The 15,513-nt window shown below is 41.7% G+C and overlaps 1 protein-coding gene and 1 pseudogene across 2 annotated transcripts; one reads left to right on the forward strand and one right to left on the reverse strand.

Moving 5' to 3' along the window:
* The first annotated feature begins 517 nt into the window (after nucleotides 1–517).
* Nucleotides 518–3,655, forward strand: LOC146622331 (uncharacterized; annotated as a pseudogene).
* A 2,246-nt stretch (nucleotides 3,656–5,901) lies between these two features.
* LOC146622332 (uncharacterized) lies at nucleotides 5,902–15,188 on the reverse strand. 2 transcript variants are annotated; one of them, XM_085366152.1, is made up of 6 exons: nucleotides 15,111–15,188; nucleotides 12,125–12,517; nucleotides 11,461–11,577; nucleotides 10,612–10,952; nucleotides 6,572–7,265; nucleotides 5,902–5,949 (listed from the first exon to the last, which is right to left on the reverse strand). In XM_085366152.1, exons 1-6 carry the CDS (start codon nucleotides 15,186–15,188, stop codon nucleotides 5,902–5,904), a joined length of 1,671 nt encoding a protein of 556 aa, XP_085222278.1. The 2 variants fall into 2 exon arrangements, with proteins under 2 accessions (XP_085222278.1, XP_085222279.1); XM_085366153.1 differs by lacking the exons at nucleotides 11,461–11,577; nucleotides 15,111–15,188 and adding an exon at nucleotides 12,893–13,009 and having other exon boundaries at nucleotides 6,572–7,268; nucleotides 10,615–10,952.
* Nucleotides 15,189–15,513: the final 325 nt, after the last annotated feature.

A 15,513-nucleotide genomic window follows, 5' to 3' on the forward strand; every position in this document is an offset into this window, starting at 1 on the left:
TCTCGCAAAAGATCTCGCAAAACAAACTCGGGATCTCGCAAAACTTTTGCGAGATCTCGCAAAAGTCTGTACCATGGACCTCCAAATCAGCACTGAAACCTTAGAAACAACCACAGCGATGGAGGACACACACCCATTTGAGCGATTCATAGATTTTTACTTTGAGCTTGGACTAAACTATAAAGACATTAAAACTGTGCTTTGCAGTAGACACAGTTTTCATATAAGCGAAAGACATCTGAAGAGAGTTCTTAGCGCAAGGGGACACACTCGCCACAAAGCGTACTCTGACCTGGCCGTCTTGGTTGAATTTATAGACAACCAATTGCAGTGCTCTGGGCAGCTTCACGGATACCGATGGATGTACGCTAAATGCAGGGAACATGGACTACGCGTGAGGAAAGAGGATGTGCGCTTGGTTTTGAAGGAGCTGGATCCCCGAGGCGTCGCACTGAGGCAAGCAAGACGTTTCAGGCGAAGGAACTATTTTTCAAAAGGGCCGAATTTCATCTGGCACATGGACTCCTACGACAAACTGAAGCCATATGGTATCTGTATCAATGGTAGTATTGACGGTTTCTCGAGAAAAATAATCTGGCTTAATGCGTACACAACAAATAGTAATCCGAAAGTGATCGGGGGGTATTACATAGAAGCGGTGCAGCGTTTAAAGGCTGCCCTAGAGTTGTGAGGGGCGATCTTGGAACTGAAAATGGCCATGTTAGAGGCTTTCAGCGTTTCCTTGTGCCCGTGGCTCCTAACGACACCCTTGAGAGTTACTTGGAGGGAGCAAGTACCGCCAATCAAAGGATTGAATACTGGTGGCGTTTTCTTCGCAGCCAGTGTCTGGAGTTCTGGTTATCCTTATTTGCAGACATCAGAGACAACGGGTACTTTGATGGTGGGTTTCTGGACAAAAACCTCCTTCAGTTTTGTTGCATGGGACTCATCCAGGTGAGTTAATAAAATATGTTTTGTTGCGTGTATGGATGCATGTGTGTGTGAGTGAGAGATAAAGGAAACTGAGGAAGTGATAGAGAGGTAATACACGAAGTATTGTGAGAGATGAGACCTGTGCCAGGTTTAGGGAATGGAGAGACTTGCAGGAAGAAAGAGACAAGACAGGAAGAAGCGGTTGAGAGGAGCAGGGAGTAAATGAAATGAAAAATTGTGTAAATACTATAATTTAGGTTTAAGCAATCGGCCGCCTTAAGGAAGAGCTCAACAACCAAGACTACAGTAACATCTATGTTGTCAAAGGAGCTTGCAAAGAAAAGCGTCTGGACTTCTTTAAGTTGCTTGAAGACGTTTCACCTCTCATCCGAGAAGCTTCTTCAGTTCCTTTACATGTGTGTGTTCCTTCTTTTTTCCTTCAGGCTTAGAGGGAGGACAAGAAGACGGCTCCTTGGAGGACAGGACCAACTTCACACCCGATCAGATCTGCACACTGTTAGACCTCTGCCTCACCACTACATATTTCAAGTACAACGAAGGCTTTTACAGACAAAAACATGGCTGTGCCATGGGCTCCCCCGTGTCACCTATTGTAGCCAACCTTTACATGGAGGAAGTGGAAAGGAAGGCTCTTGGCTCTTTCAAAGGAAGAGTACCCAGCCACTGGTACAGATATGTGGACGACACCTGGGTCAAAATCAAGACACAAGAAGTGGAATCCTTCACTGCGCACATTAACGCTGTGGATAAAAACATCAAGTCCACCAGGGAAGACACAAAGGACAACTGTTTTCCTTTCCTGGACTGCGCCGTGCACATTGAAGAGAACGGCAAACTCAACATCGAAGTTTACCAGAAGCCCACACACACGGACCAGTACCTCCTCTTTGACTCCCATCACCCTTTGGAACACAAACTTGGAGTAATTAGGACCCTACACCACCGGGCAGAACATGTTCCCTCTAAGCCTGAAGGAAAAAAGAAGGAACACACACATGTAAAGAAGCACTCAAAACGTGCGGCTATCCTAAATGGGCATTCTTAAAGTCAGCAAAGAGGCACAGAAAAGAAGACCAGACACCAGCGAGGGAGGATAAGAAAGACAGACGCAACAACATTGTCATCCCCTATGTAGCCGGTGTATCAGAGAAACTCAGGAGAGTTTTCTCCAAGCATGACATCCCAGTGTATTTCAGACCCAGCAACACACTCAGACAGAAACTGGTTCACCCGAAAGACAAAACGCCAAAACACAAACTTAACAATGTGGTGTATGCTGTACAGTGCAGCGAGGAATGCTCAGACCTCTACATTGGAGAGACCAAACAGCCACTTCACAAGCGCATGGCACAACACAGAAGAGCCACCTCCACAGGACAAGACTCAGCAGTCCATCTGCATCTTAAGGATAAAGGACACTCTTTCAAGGATGCCAATGTTCACATTTTGGACAGAGAGGACAGATGGTTTGAAAGAGGAGTGAAAGAAGCCATCTATGTCCACTGTGAGCGACCATCTTTGAACAGAGGCGGGGGTTTACGACACCAACTCTCTGCCATCTATAATCCAGTTTTGAGATCCCTTCCCAGACGCCTTAACGCCCACTCACATCCTGGGCCATCTGACCTCAGGAATTCGCATGATAAGGTGGGGCCAGGTTTCACAATGAACACACCCGAAACTGGCTGATTGGGACCCAGGCCCAGTTTCACACCTTGGCTCAGGCGATTAGAGGATCATCAGGGGGTCCTTTTGTCCCTCTGTGGGGGGTTACTCCCACTAGGTTTATATCTGGGACTCTCCACCATTTGACCTTAGAACTGAAGAAGCTTCTCGGATGAGAGGTGAAACGTCTTCAAGCAACTTATAGAAGTCCAGACGCTTTTCTTTGCAAGCTCCTTTGACTACGATGACCTGGATGACTGAGAACCTTCACAGACCTAACATCTATGTTGTTTATGTTGACATGGCATATGAAATTTTCTTATCTATAATATTAACTATTTACAATTTGGAATTATTTTGATTGGGATATCAAAATAACTTACAAATACAAAATACAATGATCAGTGACATAAAACAAATTGATTATTATGAGGTGAGTAGATGAGCCAAGCAGGTAGTAATAAGACTAATAGTACTAATGTAAGATATCACAGCATAACAGTAACCGTAGTTAGTGTGTGAAACACTTGTACAGATGGCATTAGGTAAAGTACATGATTACAAAAATGCACACGATTGTTTAAAAATAATAAATTGCATAAATATAAGAAACCTTCCTCTCAGTGAGTGAGTTGTCTCATCGTGATTCGCGTATATGTATATACGTACATGCGATCGCATTTCTTAAATTTCTGTATTCTTTTTAACAGATGAGCTGGATGACACTGCACAGGTTTGGAATACACACTCCATCAGGCCATCAACAAACATCAATATCCCCAGTGGTCGACCTAATGTAATGTATACATTACCTGAGCTCTACGGGACAAGAGACTTCCTTTGCCCCACTGAAGAAGAACATGTTGAAATGTGTAAAACTGAGTGTGTTTTTCAACTGACCAAACCATGTGACCCCGATGTATATGAACTGTGCAATATCATCATGACTGAGTCCCATCTGACTCCACCAACAGACTCATATCAGGCTGTGAACTTGTACATGCATTTAAGAGAGAACATCATGGCATTAGTGTAAATTGCATACACTGCAGCAGAGAACATTTCTCAAAATTGACCTGTGCTATATGTGAGAAAGCTAACTTCTGGATGTTAAACAGACTGTAAACTGTAAGCTTTCTAGTACACAGTCATTTATGAGAATATCTTATATAGAAATATTTATTGTTGTGTTCCAGGAGGGTCAGTGAACTAAAGTATAAAGGGAAGTCTCTGCCTGTTAATGATATTCTGAGTGTTCTTTAGCACAAAAACATTGTAATGTTCTGTCAAATGTTATCAAGTTCCATGTCTATGTGTATTACTTCGAATTACTTTAACTGTGTATTTGGCTTGATACATGGATCAAAACATAAGACACATCTTAATTTAATGTGTTAGGAGTTTTAATGTACAGTGTTTACTCAGATAATGGTGGTTTATGTTGAGTATTTTGTAATAATTGAGTTGAGTTTTTATTTACACCATCTCTATTTGTTAATGATGGGAATGTTTAGTTGTTGATGTTGGCTAGAATACTGTTTAAAATCGAAGAGATATGCTATTATGCCTTGTTGCTTTATATATATCATAACGCCAACTGTCACATTGGCAGGCTACATGAAATGGTACTAAGGGGCATCATAATCTTAGAGGGGACACCTTGGCATTTTTCTGAACTCAAGTTTCTCTGACTAAAAATATAATTATTTTATGTCATTTTTGCTTCTTTTTTTTTAACTATTTATTCTGATTCCAGAAGAGCTTTAGTTTTTTTAATGTTGGTTAAACAAAACTGAAAAAATAAAGAACTAAATTGAGACCTTTTGAACTCTTAGAATTTCTAATAGATATAAACATTCTTTTTTGGTCACTGAATTTATCTGAAGCTTATTTTATCAGCTGAATAACAAATTCTTTGCACCCACCTGTTCTGTTACATTCGAATGCTATTTTTGCAAAACTCACCACTTCTGAAAGGATGATATGTGTTGTTGAACTACCGGACAAATAAACTGAAATCTAATCAATTTCTAATTTTTTTTTGGACTATGTAGTACAGACAACTAAAAAATTGCAAATGACAAAAGCATATCGACAACATCTGTGTATTGACTGCCTGTGTTCCCAGGCACTTTAATTTCAGAGAAGGGTAGTCAGAAGTGCATAATCTGTCAAAAATGTAGCAATATTTTATAATTAACAATATATACTATTTAATCTAATTAGAAATCCTGGCCTACAATCTTGTTTATCCAAGAAACTGTTAAATCTGATTATCATTGCTTGTTAATTTGTAATTATATAAGACGGTATAAAGAATTGTGAATCATCTGTATGTCACATTATGGCAAAGTCCTTTCAAAAAAAAAAACTTGTGATGGCAATATGATTTTTAACAAAACAACTAGTAAACATTTTGGAAGCTAATCAAGGGAAAATAGGACTTATTGTTACAAGATGTTTATAGGCCACATCAGCTTTAAGAATTTGTAAACAGGATCTTATCATTAACTTTCAATAACTTCTTTCGCAACCATAGTGACATTCTTTACTAATATTAATGGACTTTTCACCCTAAAATCAAATTTACACATTTTTCTGTTCGCTAGCTGTAGTATTCCTTAATCCACATTGTTTTAGTGTGAGTTGCCCAATTTTAGAGATATTGACTGTACAAGCCTACCCTTCTCTTGTTTCACATGGTACTTAATGCTTAGTAGCAATGTCTTTATGTAGACCTTATGTAGCTTCATGTTGTTTTTCAACAAGGAAGAGATCTCTACAGCTAATATCTCCCAAAACTAGGCAACTCACAACAAAACATTCTAGATGGATAAACAGCAAGCCAATGTGTGTCACTGTGGGGTATGCAGGTGTGTTGACAGAACGTACCCAAAAGCAGACAAGGAGAGAGAGAGGATAATGAACTTAAAACAAAAGAGAGCCTTTATTCTGGCTGATGGCTGGAGTAAAAGAAAATAATGACAATGTGTACAGCAAATTTTGATGTGATATGTCTCTCTAACGCTAAACACAAACCTTGTTTTCAACAGAAGTTAAAGATGCGGTCATTTTCAAAGAATTTTAAACAATAAAGAGTCCTTGTGAAATCTGACCTAACATACAACTAAACCATCAGAAAATTAAATTTGTGACTGCTTGTTATACGGCTGAATATATCAAATGCTTCAATGACAAAATGAAACAAGACAGAATTTATGAACTCAAGGATAATCATACAAATAACAATTACAGCTGTAACCATTAGTACACTCATCAAGTTCAAATGATGTCCATTTCAAAGTAATTGCTGGAAAGGACATTGTCGAACTCTGCTGCTGCTGCAGGATTGCTCTCCCCCCGCTTCAGGACACCTACACCAGGAGATGCCGGACTAGAGCAGCGCAAATACTGAAGGACCCGTCCCATCCTGGCAACAAACTGTTCCAACTTCTGCAATCTGGTAGAAGGTTCCGCATCTTCTGGGCAAGGACAGAGAGACTCAAGAGGAGCTTCTATCCCCAAGCCATCCGTGCCCTAAACACACACACCCGCCCGCTCACATCATCTATAATTGACTGAGACAGGACTCTTCCAGACACTAAACCAAGGAACAATGTACATTTCAATTCCTTTAATTTTAAATATGTTTATATTGTCTATCCTGTAAAATAGTCAGATGTCTATTCATATTAATGTACAGAATTCACCTGCTTGCTGCTACTACTGCACATTCACCCAATGTATATACTACATATATATATATATATATATATATATATATATATATATATATATATATATATATATATATATATATATATATAATGTTCTTCCTCTACACCCCCCCCCCCCCCAATTTTTTTGCACATGTCGAGGAGCGTGTCAGGCTACATTTCACTGTGTGTTATACTTGTATAACTATGCATGTGACAAATAAAGAACCTTGAACCTTGAACTCTGTGCGAAATTCAGGATAAGAACTGTAAGTGCATGGCACTTCAAGGGTAGCTCCACAGGTGTGAGCAACAGGCCTTCTGTTGAGCCCAGTTTCAGCATTAAAGCACACCAAAATTTTGTCAACACATATCACAGAAGATCCTGTGCAGAAGTGCAGGATTTTTTCAGCTTTGGTTTCATCAGCGTTTTTAACATAACGCTGAAGATGGTTAAATGTTATTTGTTCTCCGTGAGGCAGCATCAATTTTGTTGTTTGAAATAGCTGCACTAGTCTTTTGCCTGTGGCCTTCTTTGTCTCATACAGAGACAACACACTTTCCTTGTCTGCCAGTTTTAGCTGCAGATGTGCCATGGGTGTGGAGAAGCAATCCATTATATACTTTGGCTCTTGGAGAATGGCCTTATGAGCCATTGTTTCAATGGCAGGCTGCATGTTGTTCTTAGGTGGTAGGAAGTCGGAACCCATCCTTGTAAAGAGGTCAAGCAGGTCCTCTTCATCATTTTCATCCATTGTGCCTTGGAGCGCCTTCTCAACAGCTGATCTCTCAACAGGAGGGAGATAGTTGAGAAACAATGCAATCAGAATGTCTACATCAACTGAGTCCATTCCGTGGATGCAAGCTAAAATGAAAGCCCTTGACAGCCTCACTGGAAAGACACCATGGTCTAGTAAGCCTTTCACCCAGTGAAAGTGCGCATGCGCCAACCAGCGTGCAGCCTGTTACAGTCGCTCCTGCTTTTCTCTTAGTTTAGCTCTTTTTTCTTACGTATTCTTTTTTTTTTTCTGACTTGTATTTTCCTCCGTTTTCTATCTCTTACTCAATCATGTGGATTGAGAGAGTTTTTGTTCTTCTGGTGGCCGTGGAACTGTTACTTTTATCATGGAACGGGACCGCGGCACATCTCCTACACGCACGGACTGTTTACTCCAGAGATCAGCTGATCGCCCTGATGCCGGCCGGCTCGCTGGCCAGGCCCGCAGAAGTGCCCGCAGAAGTACCAGCTGAAATTTGGAGGAAAACACATCGGGGATGCAGAGGTCAAGGACAGAAGAGAAGAAAAAAGGTGACGGTGAGACAGCGGAGGCTCGAAGCGAGGAGGAGGTTTAAACCGTGTCTGCCGTCTATCGTGATGGGAAATGTGCGATCGTTGGCAAGTAAAATCGACGAGCTCTCAGCACTGGTACGGAGTCAGAGGGAATACCGAGAGTGTAGCCTGATGTGTTTCACCGAATCATGGCTGCACCAGGTCATTCCCGATGAGAATGCTTCCGTGGAAGGCTTCCACACTGTTCGGGCGGACAGGGACAGCATCGCTAGCGGTAAGCGTAAAGGAGGTGGGCTTGCTGTTTTAGTTAACAACCGGTGGTGTAACCCTGCCAACATAACAATCAAAGAAAGGATTTGTTGCCCGGACACTGAACTGTGTGCTGTTGGACTCAGGCCGTATTATTTACCCAGGGAATTCTCTCACGTCATCTTGGTGGCTGTTTATGTTCCCCCCTCTGCTAACCCCACAGCTGCATGTGACACTATCCACTCTGCCATAGCTCGGCTACAGACTCAGCACCCGAGTGCCTTTATTGTGATCTCGGGTGACTTCAACCATGTATCACTGGACAATACACTACCAACATTCAAACAATATGTGGACTGTCCCACCAGGGGAGAGAAAACTTTAGACTTACTGTATGCTAACGTCAAGGATGCATACAGCTCCTCCTCCCTCCCCCCACTTGGTAGGTCAGATCATAACCTGATTCACCTCACCCCCCGCTATGTGCCAATTGTGAGGAGGGAACCTGTGACCACCAGGACTGTTAGGAGGTGGTCAGAGGAGGCAATAGCGGAACTACAGGGCTGTTTCGAGGTGACCGACTGGGAAACACTCTGTGAGCCTCACGCCGAGGACATCAATGGGCTTACTGAGTGTATCACAGACTACATAACTTTCTGCACCGACTCCATTGTTCCAGCTCAGACTGTTCATTGTTACCCAAATAACAAGCCGTGGGTGACTAAGGACATCAAAGCCCTCCTCAACAACAAGAAGAGGGCTTTCAGAGGGGGCAACAAAGAGGAGGTGAGGAAGGTCCAGGTGTTACTAAAGGACAAGATCAGAGAGGCTAAGGACAATTACAGGAGGAAGCTGGAGTGGAAACTCCAGCAGAACAGCATGAGAGAGGTGTGGAGGGGCATGAAGACCATCACTGGATTCAGGCCAACCAACAGCAGGGGAGCTGAGGGAGGTGAGAATAGAGCCGACGAGTTGAATCTGTTTTTCAATAGATTCGACACCACAGTGTCTGCTCCCACCCCCACAACCTCACCTGCAGTCAGCCTGGAATCCAGAGCCACACCACTGTGCCAGCCTCTCTCTTCACATGTTGCCTCCTGTGAGATTCCTGACACCCCTCCCCCACCCATCACCTTCACTCAATACCAGGTTGAGATGCAAATGAGGAGACTTCACTCAGGCAAGTCTGCTGGACCAGACGGAGTGAGTCCCCTTGTCCTCAAGGCCTGTGCCCCCCAGCTGTGTGGAGTCTTTCATAAACTGTTTATGCTGAGTCTGAGTCTGCAGAGGGTCCCGGTGATGTGGAAGACATCATGCCTCGTCCCTGTACCAAAGACGCCTCGTCCCAGTGGCCCCCAGGATTACAGGCCCGTGGCACTGACCTCCCACATCATGAAGACCCTGGAAAGGCTCATCCTGGACCAGCTGCGACCCATAGTAAGACCACATCTGGATCCCCTTCAGTTCGCTTATCAGCCTCGTCTCGGAACAGAGGACGCCATCATCTACCTGCTCAATCGTGTCTACACCCATCTGGACCAGCCGGCGAGCACTGTGAGGGTCATGTTTTTTGACTTTTCCAGTGCTTTCAACACCATCAGGCCGACCCTCCTGGGTGATAAGTTAGCAGCGATGCAGGTGGATGCTTCTCTGGTGTCCTGGATTGTTGATTACCTGACAGGAAGACCACAATATGTACGTCTCCCACAGTGTGTGTCTGACAAGGTGATTAGCAACACAGGGGCACCACAGGGGACTGTCCTCTCCCCCTTCCTCTTCACCCTCTACACCACAGACTTCAGCCACTGCACAGAGACCTGCCATCTTCAGAAGTTTTCTGATGACTCTGCGGTGGTTGGATGCATCAGCAGGGATGATGAGACAGAGTACCGGGCTGTGGTCGACTCCTTTGTCACGTGGTGTGAGCAGAATCATCTGCAGCTCAACGTGGCAAAGACCAAGGAACTGATCGTGGACTTCAGGAAGACCAGGAAACACTTGACCCCTGTTTCAATCCAGGGGGTCAGTGTTGACATTGTGGAGGACTATAAATACCTTGGAGTACACATTGACAATAAACTGGACTGGGCTAAAAACACCACAGCACTTTACAGGAAGGGCCAGAGTCGTCTCTATTTTTTGAGGCGACTGAGGTCCTTCAACATCTGCCAGAAAATGCTGAGGATTTTCTATGAGTCTGTGGTGGCCAGTGCGATCCTCTATGCTGTTGCATGCTGGGGGAGCAGGCTGAGGGTCGCAGATGCCAACAGACTTAATAAACTGATCCGTAAGGCCAGCAATGTTGTGGGGATGGAGCTGGACTCCCTCAAGGTGGTGTCGGAGAGGCGGATGCTGTCCAAGATAAAGACAATGTTGGATAACACCTCCCACCCACTCCATGACATGTTGGTCAGTCACAGGAGCTCGTTCAGTGAGAGACTGAGATTACCGAAAAGCACCACTGAACGACACAGGAAATCATTCCTGCCTGTGGCCATCTCCCTGTACAACGCATCCACTTAACACACTGTTTGCTGCTATAACTACACATGTTTCTTTTCCAAATATTTATTTATAAGTGACTTATGTATGTATGTATGTATATATATGTATATATTGTACTATTCTTAGTTAGCGTATTGTCTGTCTTGTCTTAATGTTGGTTTAAAATGGAGCACTGTAACAAAAAATAATTTCCCCCAGGGATCAATAAAGTATTCTGATTCTGATTCTGATATCTGCCCAACAGCTTGCCATTCAGCTTCACTAAAGTCTGGCCTCAGCCTTGGAACTCGTTCATTTTCACCTTCACACTGTTCCAAAAATTGCTCCCAAAATGCAGTGTAAACCTCCCTTGACACCCCAGCATCATCAACAGCATTTTCATTTACAAAGTTCATCTTTAAAGTCTCATTCAGAATGCGACTGTCCATAAATACAGCCAAAAGATCATCAACAACTTTTATCCTGCGAATTGATACATGTAGGGGGCTCTGTGGGTCTCCTGAATTTGATGGGGAAAGTTGGTTGCTTGAATCTAAAGGCAAACCTTGTGCGATGAAATTCAGTCCATGGTCCTGAGTAAAAGACAAAACATGCACATTCCATAAGAAATGCAAATGAATTGTACAGATTACACAATATCAATGTTCTGAAAAAGTTTGAAATTTATTTGTCTAATTTTAGTGGGCTGTACATTCCCAAACCATGGTTGCACTGACAATTTATATATAACATTAACATTGTGGCCTGATGGATGTCCTTGTATGCCTCACAGAAAATTATACAAGTGTTCTTTACATGTATGAGAAGACTCACTTCTGTGCAAAATAGGTAGAGAACACAATAGTGACACCAAAACAATGTCTCACTGCTGTGTTATGTAAATAATTTGATTTCAAGACTAAATTTCCTGTTTAATCTTATCTTAATGTAAAACACTGGAATTGTCTCTCAACTGACAATATCCTTTTAATTCAAATGGACCCACAAACTGCCATATCCTCAGAAAATAGCATGAAATTTTGGCATCTCTACAGTATGTAAAGGTAGGTGTTTATGGTTGCCTGAATTGATCCATCTTACCTGTGCAATCTGGGGTGCTTCCTCCTGTATTGACTGCATATGGGGTGTGGGCAAGCCATTAGCTGAAGACAATGGTAGCAGGAAACCATCCATAGGTAATCCATTTGTGTCAGCATTCTGAGAAGGATGTATTGCATTAATTGACAACAGACACCTTAACCCTTCAAGATTAGAAGACTCTTCTTCAATCTTCTACCTTGGCTTATTCTAAATCATGAATGTTCTTAAAAAGTCTGCAAAATATGTCAATAGGTATTAAGAAATAGAACAAAAATACACCTCTTTATTTTCAGCCTACATGTCTCACTTACAAGAGTAAAAAGACATATTACAGTGGAATTCCACAGGTTTTTATCAGATCTTGATGTACTTCTTACTACTTAAAATGTTGTATTATTGCTGCAAAAAAAAATCAAGTTTTAAACAAACAAGAGATGAATTCTGATTAATAGAAATCGAGCAATTGTTTCACAGTACTGTAAGTTATTTCTTTTAAAAGAATATTACAGAAAATAACACACATACTTAAATTTTGTCCAAGCAGGAATGCATGATCAGCTTTTTTTAAAATCAGAACTATGCAAGTTACTGAATTTGATTATTAATAAATTTCCATATTTTGTCACACTTAAACCATATCAACCACAACTGTCCATGGTCTTACCCGTCTGAGATCCTCACTGTTGACATAATTCAGGGTTATCACGACTGTGTCATCACCATCTGCTCTGACAAGATCCTCTTCAGGATTCCATACAACCGTATCCGCTTCGTCTATGTGTGGAAAACAAAATTCCAAATCTTCTGGAAGTTTGTCCCGGGACTCTAGTTTGAAGGATTTGTTAGGAACTATACTGGTCAGATCAATAATTTCAGAGCAGTGGTCAGGGAAATCATGATCACTTGAGTCAGTCTGCTGCCGCTGTCCCACGACAGTGTTTTTAATGTCTGTTGGGGTTGAATGCATATGATGGGATTTTCCTGGACTTTGTGTTGTCACTGCCTCACAGAGTGATTTCAGTTTTTTTGGATTGTGTTCCATCTGGAAATTGTGAATCTGTGAACCAGAAAACAAACACAAGACACAAACGAAAATAATTCAATTATTTTTTCAGCAGCCAGTCATTTTGTACATGTCAATGAATACAAAGCTGTAAGTCTTTCACAGATGTATTAAATGTACCTTACCACACAAGTCAACAACAAATTCCTGGAATAATTTCATCCTACAGAAGTGCAAATATTCGTAGATGTACATAAAGCACTTGAATAAGACAACTCTTTATTGCAGTTGCACAGTCATACCTAGTACAATAGTACAACAAAATTAGAAAATGTCGGATGTTACCACCGAGCACTACTAAACACAACAAAATACAGTAACTTTAAAGTGATCATTATTTTTAATAATAACTTTCTTATTTTAACAAACCTGTTTGCCAGTGTCACTGTCAGATGAATCCCCATGTTCAAGTAGATCTGGGACAAAATCATCTGTCTCACTGTCAAATCCAAGTAATGTCACCGGTGAATCTTCTTCAGTTATGCTGACAGAAAAATCCTCTTCAGATGAGGACTGAACTGTTAACAGTGTTTCATCTTTCTTGCATGTCTTGTTCCTCCACCATTTCTGGTTCTCACTTGACGGTATTCATTACTGCTTAAATGAAGCCATCCGATTTCAATTTTTCTGCAGGTCTTCTCTCCTGCAGTATTTTATTTCTCTGTCTTGCCATCCCTTCACTTTGCTTGTGGAACACACCTGATGAACCACACAGCATTCCTTTGGTTTTTGATCTTACTTTCCGTGTCGCAATTTTATCTCTTAGGTTCTGCAGAAGAGTCTCTTTATCTGTGCTGTACTTAGTTTGTTGACAGAAGGACTGGACAGCTACTCTGTCACCATATGTCCTTATGTATTTTGCCATTTGTCCATCAGTCATGACGAACAGCACTGCCTTATCCACCTGCAGACATAAAACATTAGAGAAATGCTATTAATATACTTTTACTCTAGGAAGCCACACTGGCACACATGGAATACTAACTGTATTAGAATAGAGTTCTTAATCACTGTTCATGATCATTATCAAAAGTTACTCTGTCAACTTCTGTCTTATTACTTTACTGTTGCTGTGTTAGTATTAGTATAGTAATAGTAGTAGATATTTATATACTACGTTACTAAAAAATATTTTGCTAGTAAGGTATAAGTAAGGTAAGTTCCACCAAGTATTTGGTGCCATGGTGTCCATGTTACCATGGTAATGGCACAGCCAGATAACAACATCCAAATTCATGGGCTGCAACCTCTTTTTTTTTTAACTTTATTTATCACATTGTCCAAATTCATGGGCTGCATCCTCCTGAGGACGCTTTTGTAGACCGATTATGTCACAGCGATGCGATCCAAATTCATAGACTCCTTTTTTTTTTAATTTGCACAGAAATGTACAACAATTATGGCAATCTCTACAAAGATTCTATTTTAAATTCGTAAACTCCTCCGAATGCAGCGGACAAATGCGTCCTCCTTTTCACCGATTTTTTTTTTTTTAAATTATTGAACTTTATTAAGAAACAGTATACAGAACATGTATACAACCAGAACAAAATTAACATATGCCAGGGGGTGTAATACAAAGAATTACAAACATTCACTTTTCACCGAATTTGAAGGATGGGTCGGGTGTGTGCTTCGTGGCCCACCATATCCCAGAATTCAAAGTGCGGCCCAGCCAAACTCCAGTTTCCGGTAATGGCAGCCATTAATAAGTTTTAAAATGACTGTTATTAATCTTTCTGGGTCACAAAATAAACTTTTAACATATTTCAGGGGAGAACGTGGGTGTATAAACTTGAAATATCTGCTCGGTTTATCAAGATATCGCATATTTACAAAAGTGCTTCGACGTTTTCCTTGATGTCTGTTACCCACCAGCTCGATAGGTAGCCAAGAGCTCAAGGGTCACTAAAGCCGCCGAGAACGGCACAACTCCCGGCATATTATTTTCAGATCACCACGGACTTTTGCTACTCAGGCTAAACGTAATATATAAAACACTTAGACAACCTAAAAATGTTAATGTTTGGCTTTTTTCAGTGTTTCATTTGTTCGTGAGTAAAACGGTTTGGCTGAGATTAAAGTTATTAGATTAAATTCGATAAAATAAAACTTTATTAATCCCCCAGGTGGGTTCCACCTTGGTTTTACACCGCTTAATCAACGTCAAACAGAAAACTGATTAAACAGAAGTGTGAGATGGTCGAGAATTTACTCCAGTGTCGTCTTATATTTTAGATAGAAAGGAGCAGACGGACGAGCTTATTACACTCCACCGAGACAGCGGTGACGCTAATCAGAAGGCTAGACCGTCCAATTTCCCCAGCCATTTACTTCCGGCCTACCCGACCTTCTGAGGACCCAGCCCACGTAGACCACGAAGCCCGAGTCCTCGGGAGGATGCAGCCCATGAATTTGGACACGATTTGAAATTTCAAAACATATGTGCACTTAACGAGTTATGTTTAATGAACCTGAACATATTTACAAGAATTAACATTAAAGGCCTGCATATATGACCTCGGTTTTTCAACAAGTTACTCGCCTTTTGAACCGCGGTGTTTAATGCTTTGTTGTTTATACGTACTTTGTCTTGTTGCATGTGCATGATGTCGTCGTGTGGGACCTCTCTTGACCGCAAGAAATGTTCTAAATCCTCCTCCATGTCCGCACCGTATGGAGCCCCGTACCGTAGCACCGCACCCTTCAACTGAAACGCTATCAAAAAGGAGCAGGATCTTTTGCGTGATCCCGAGTTTGTTTTGCGAGATCTCGCAAAAGTTTTGCGAGATCCCGAGTTTGTTTTGTACGGAGCCCCGCAGGGGACATGGGAGAAAAAAAAATTAGGGAGAAAAAAAAAATTAGGGAGAAAAAAAAAATTAAGACGGACTTTTGCGAGATCTCGCAAAAGTATTGCGAGAGCTCGCAAAAGTATCGCAAAAGTTTTAGCCGCATTCTTCGGAGGCCGCCAGCTTGAAGCCGACCGGGAG

This window comes from Diplotaxodon limnothrissa, linkage group LG11 (assembly GCF_057381915.1).
Source record: "Diplotaxodon limnothrissa isolate DT_005_m linkage group LG11, D_limnothrissa_male_GT1.1, whole genome shotgun sequence".
Lineage (NCBI taxonomy): Eukaryota > Metazoa > Chordata > Actinopteri > Cichliformes > Cichlidae > Diplotaxodon > Diplotaxodon limnothrissa.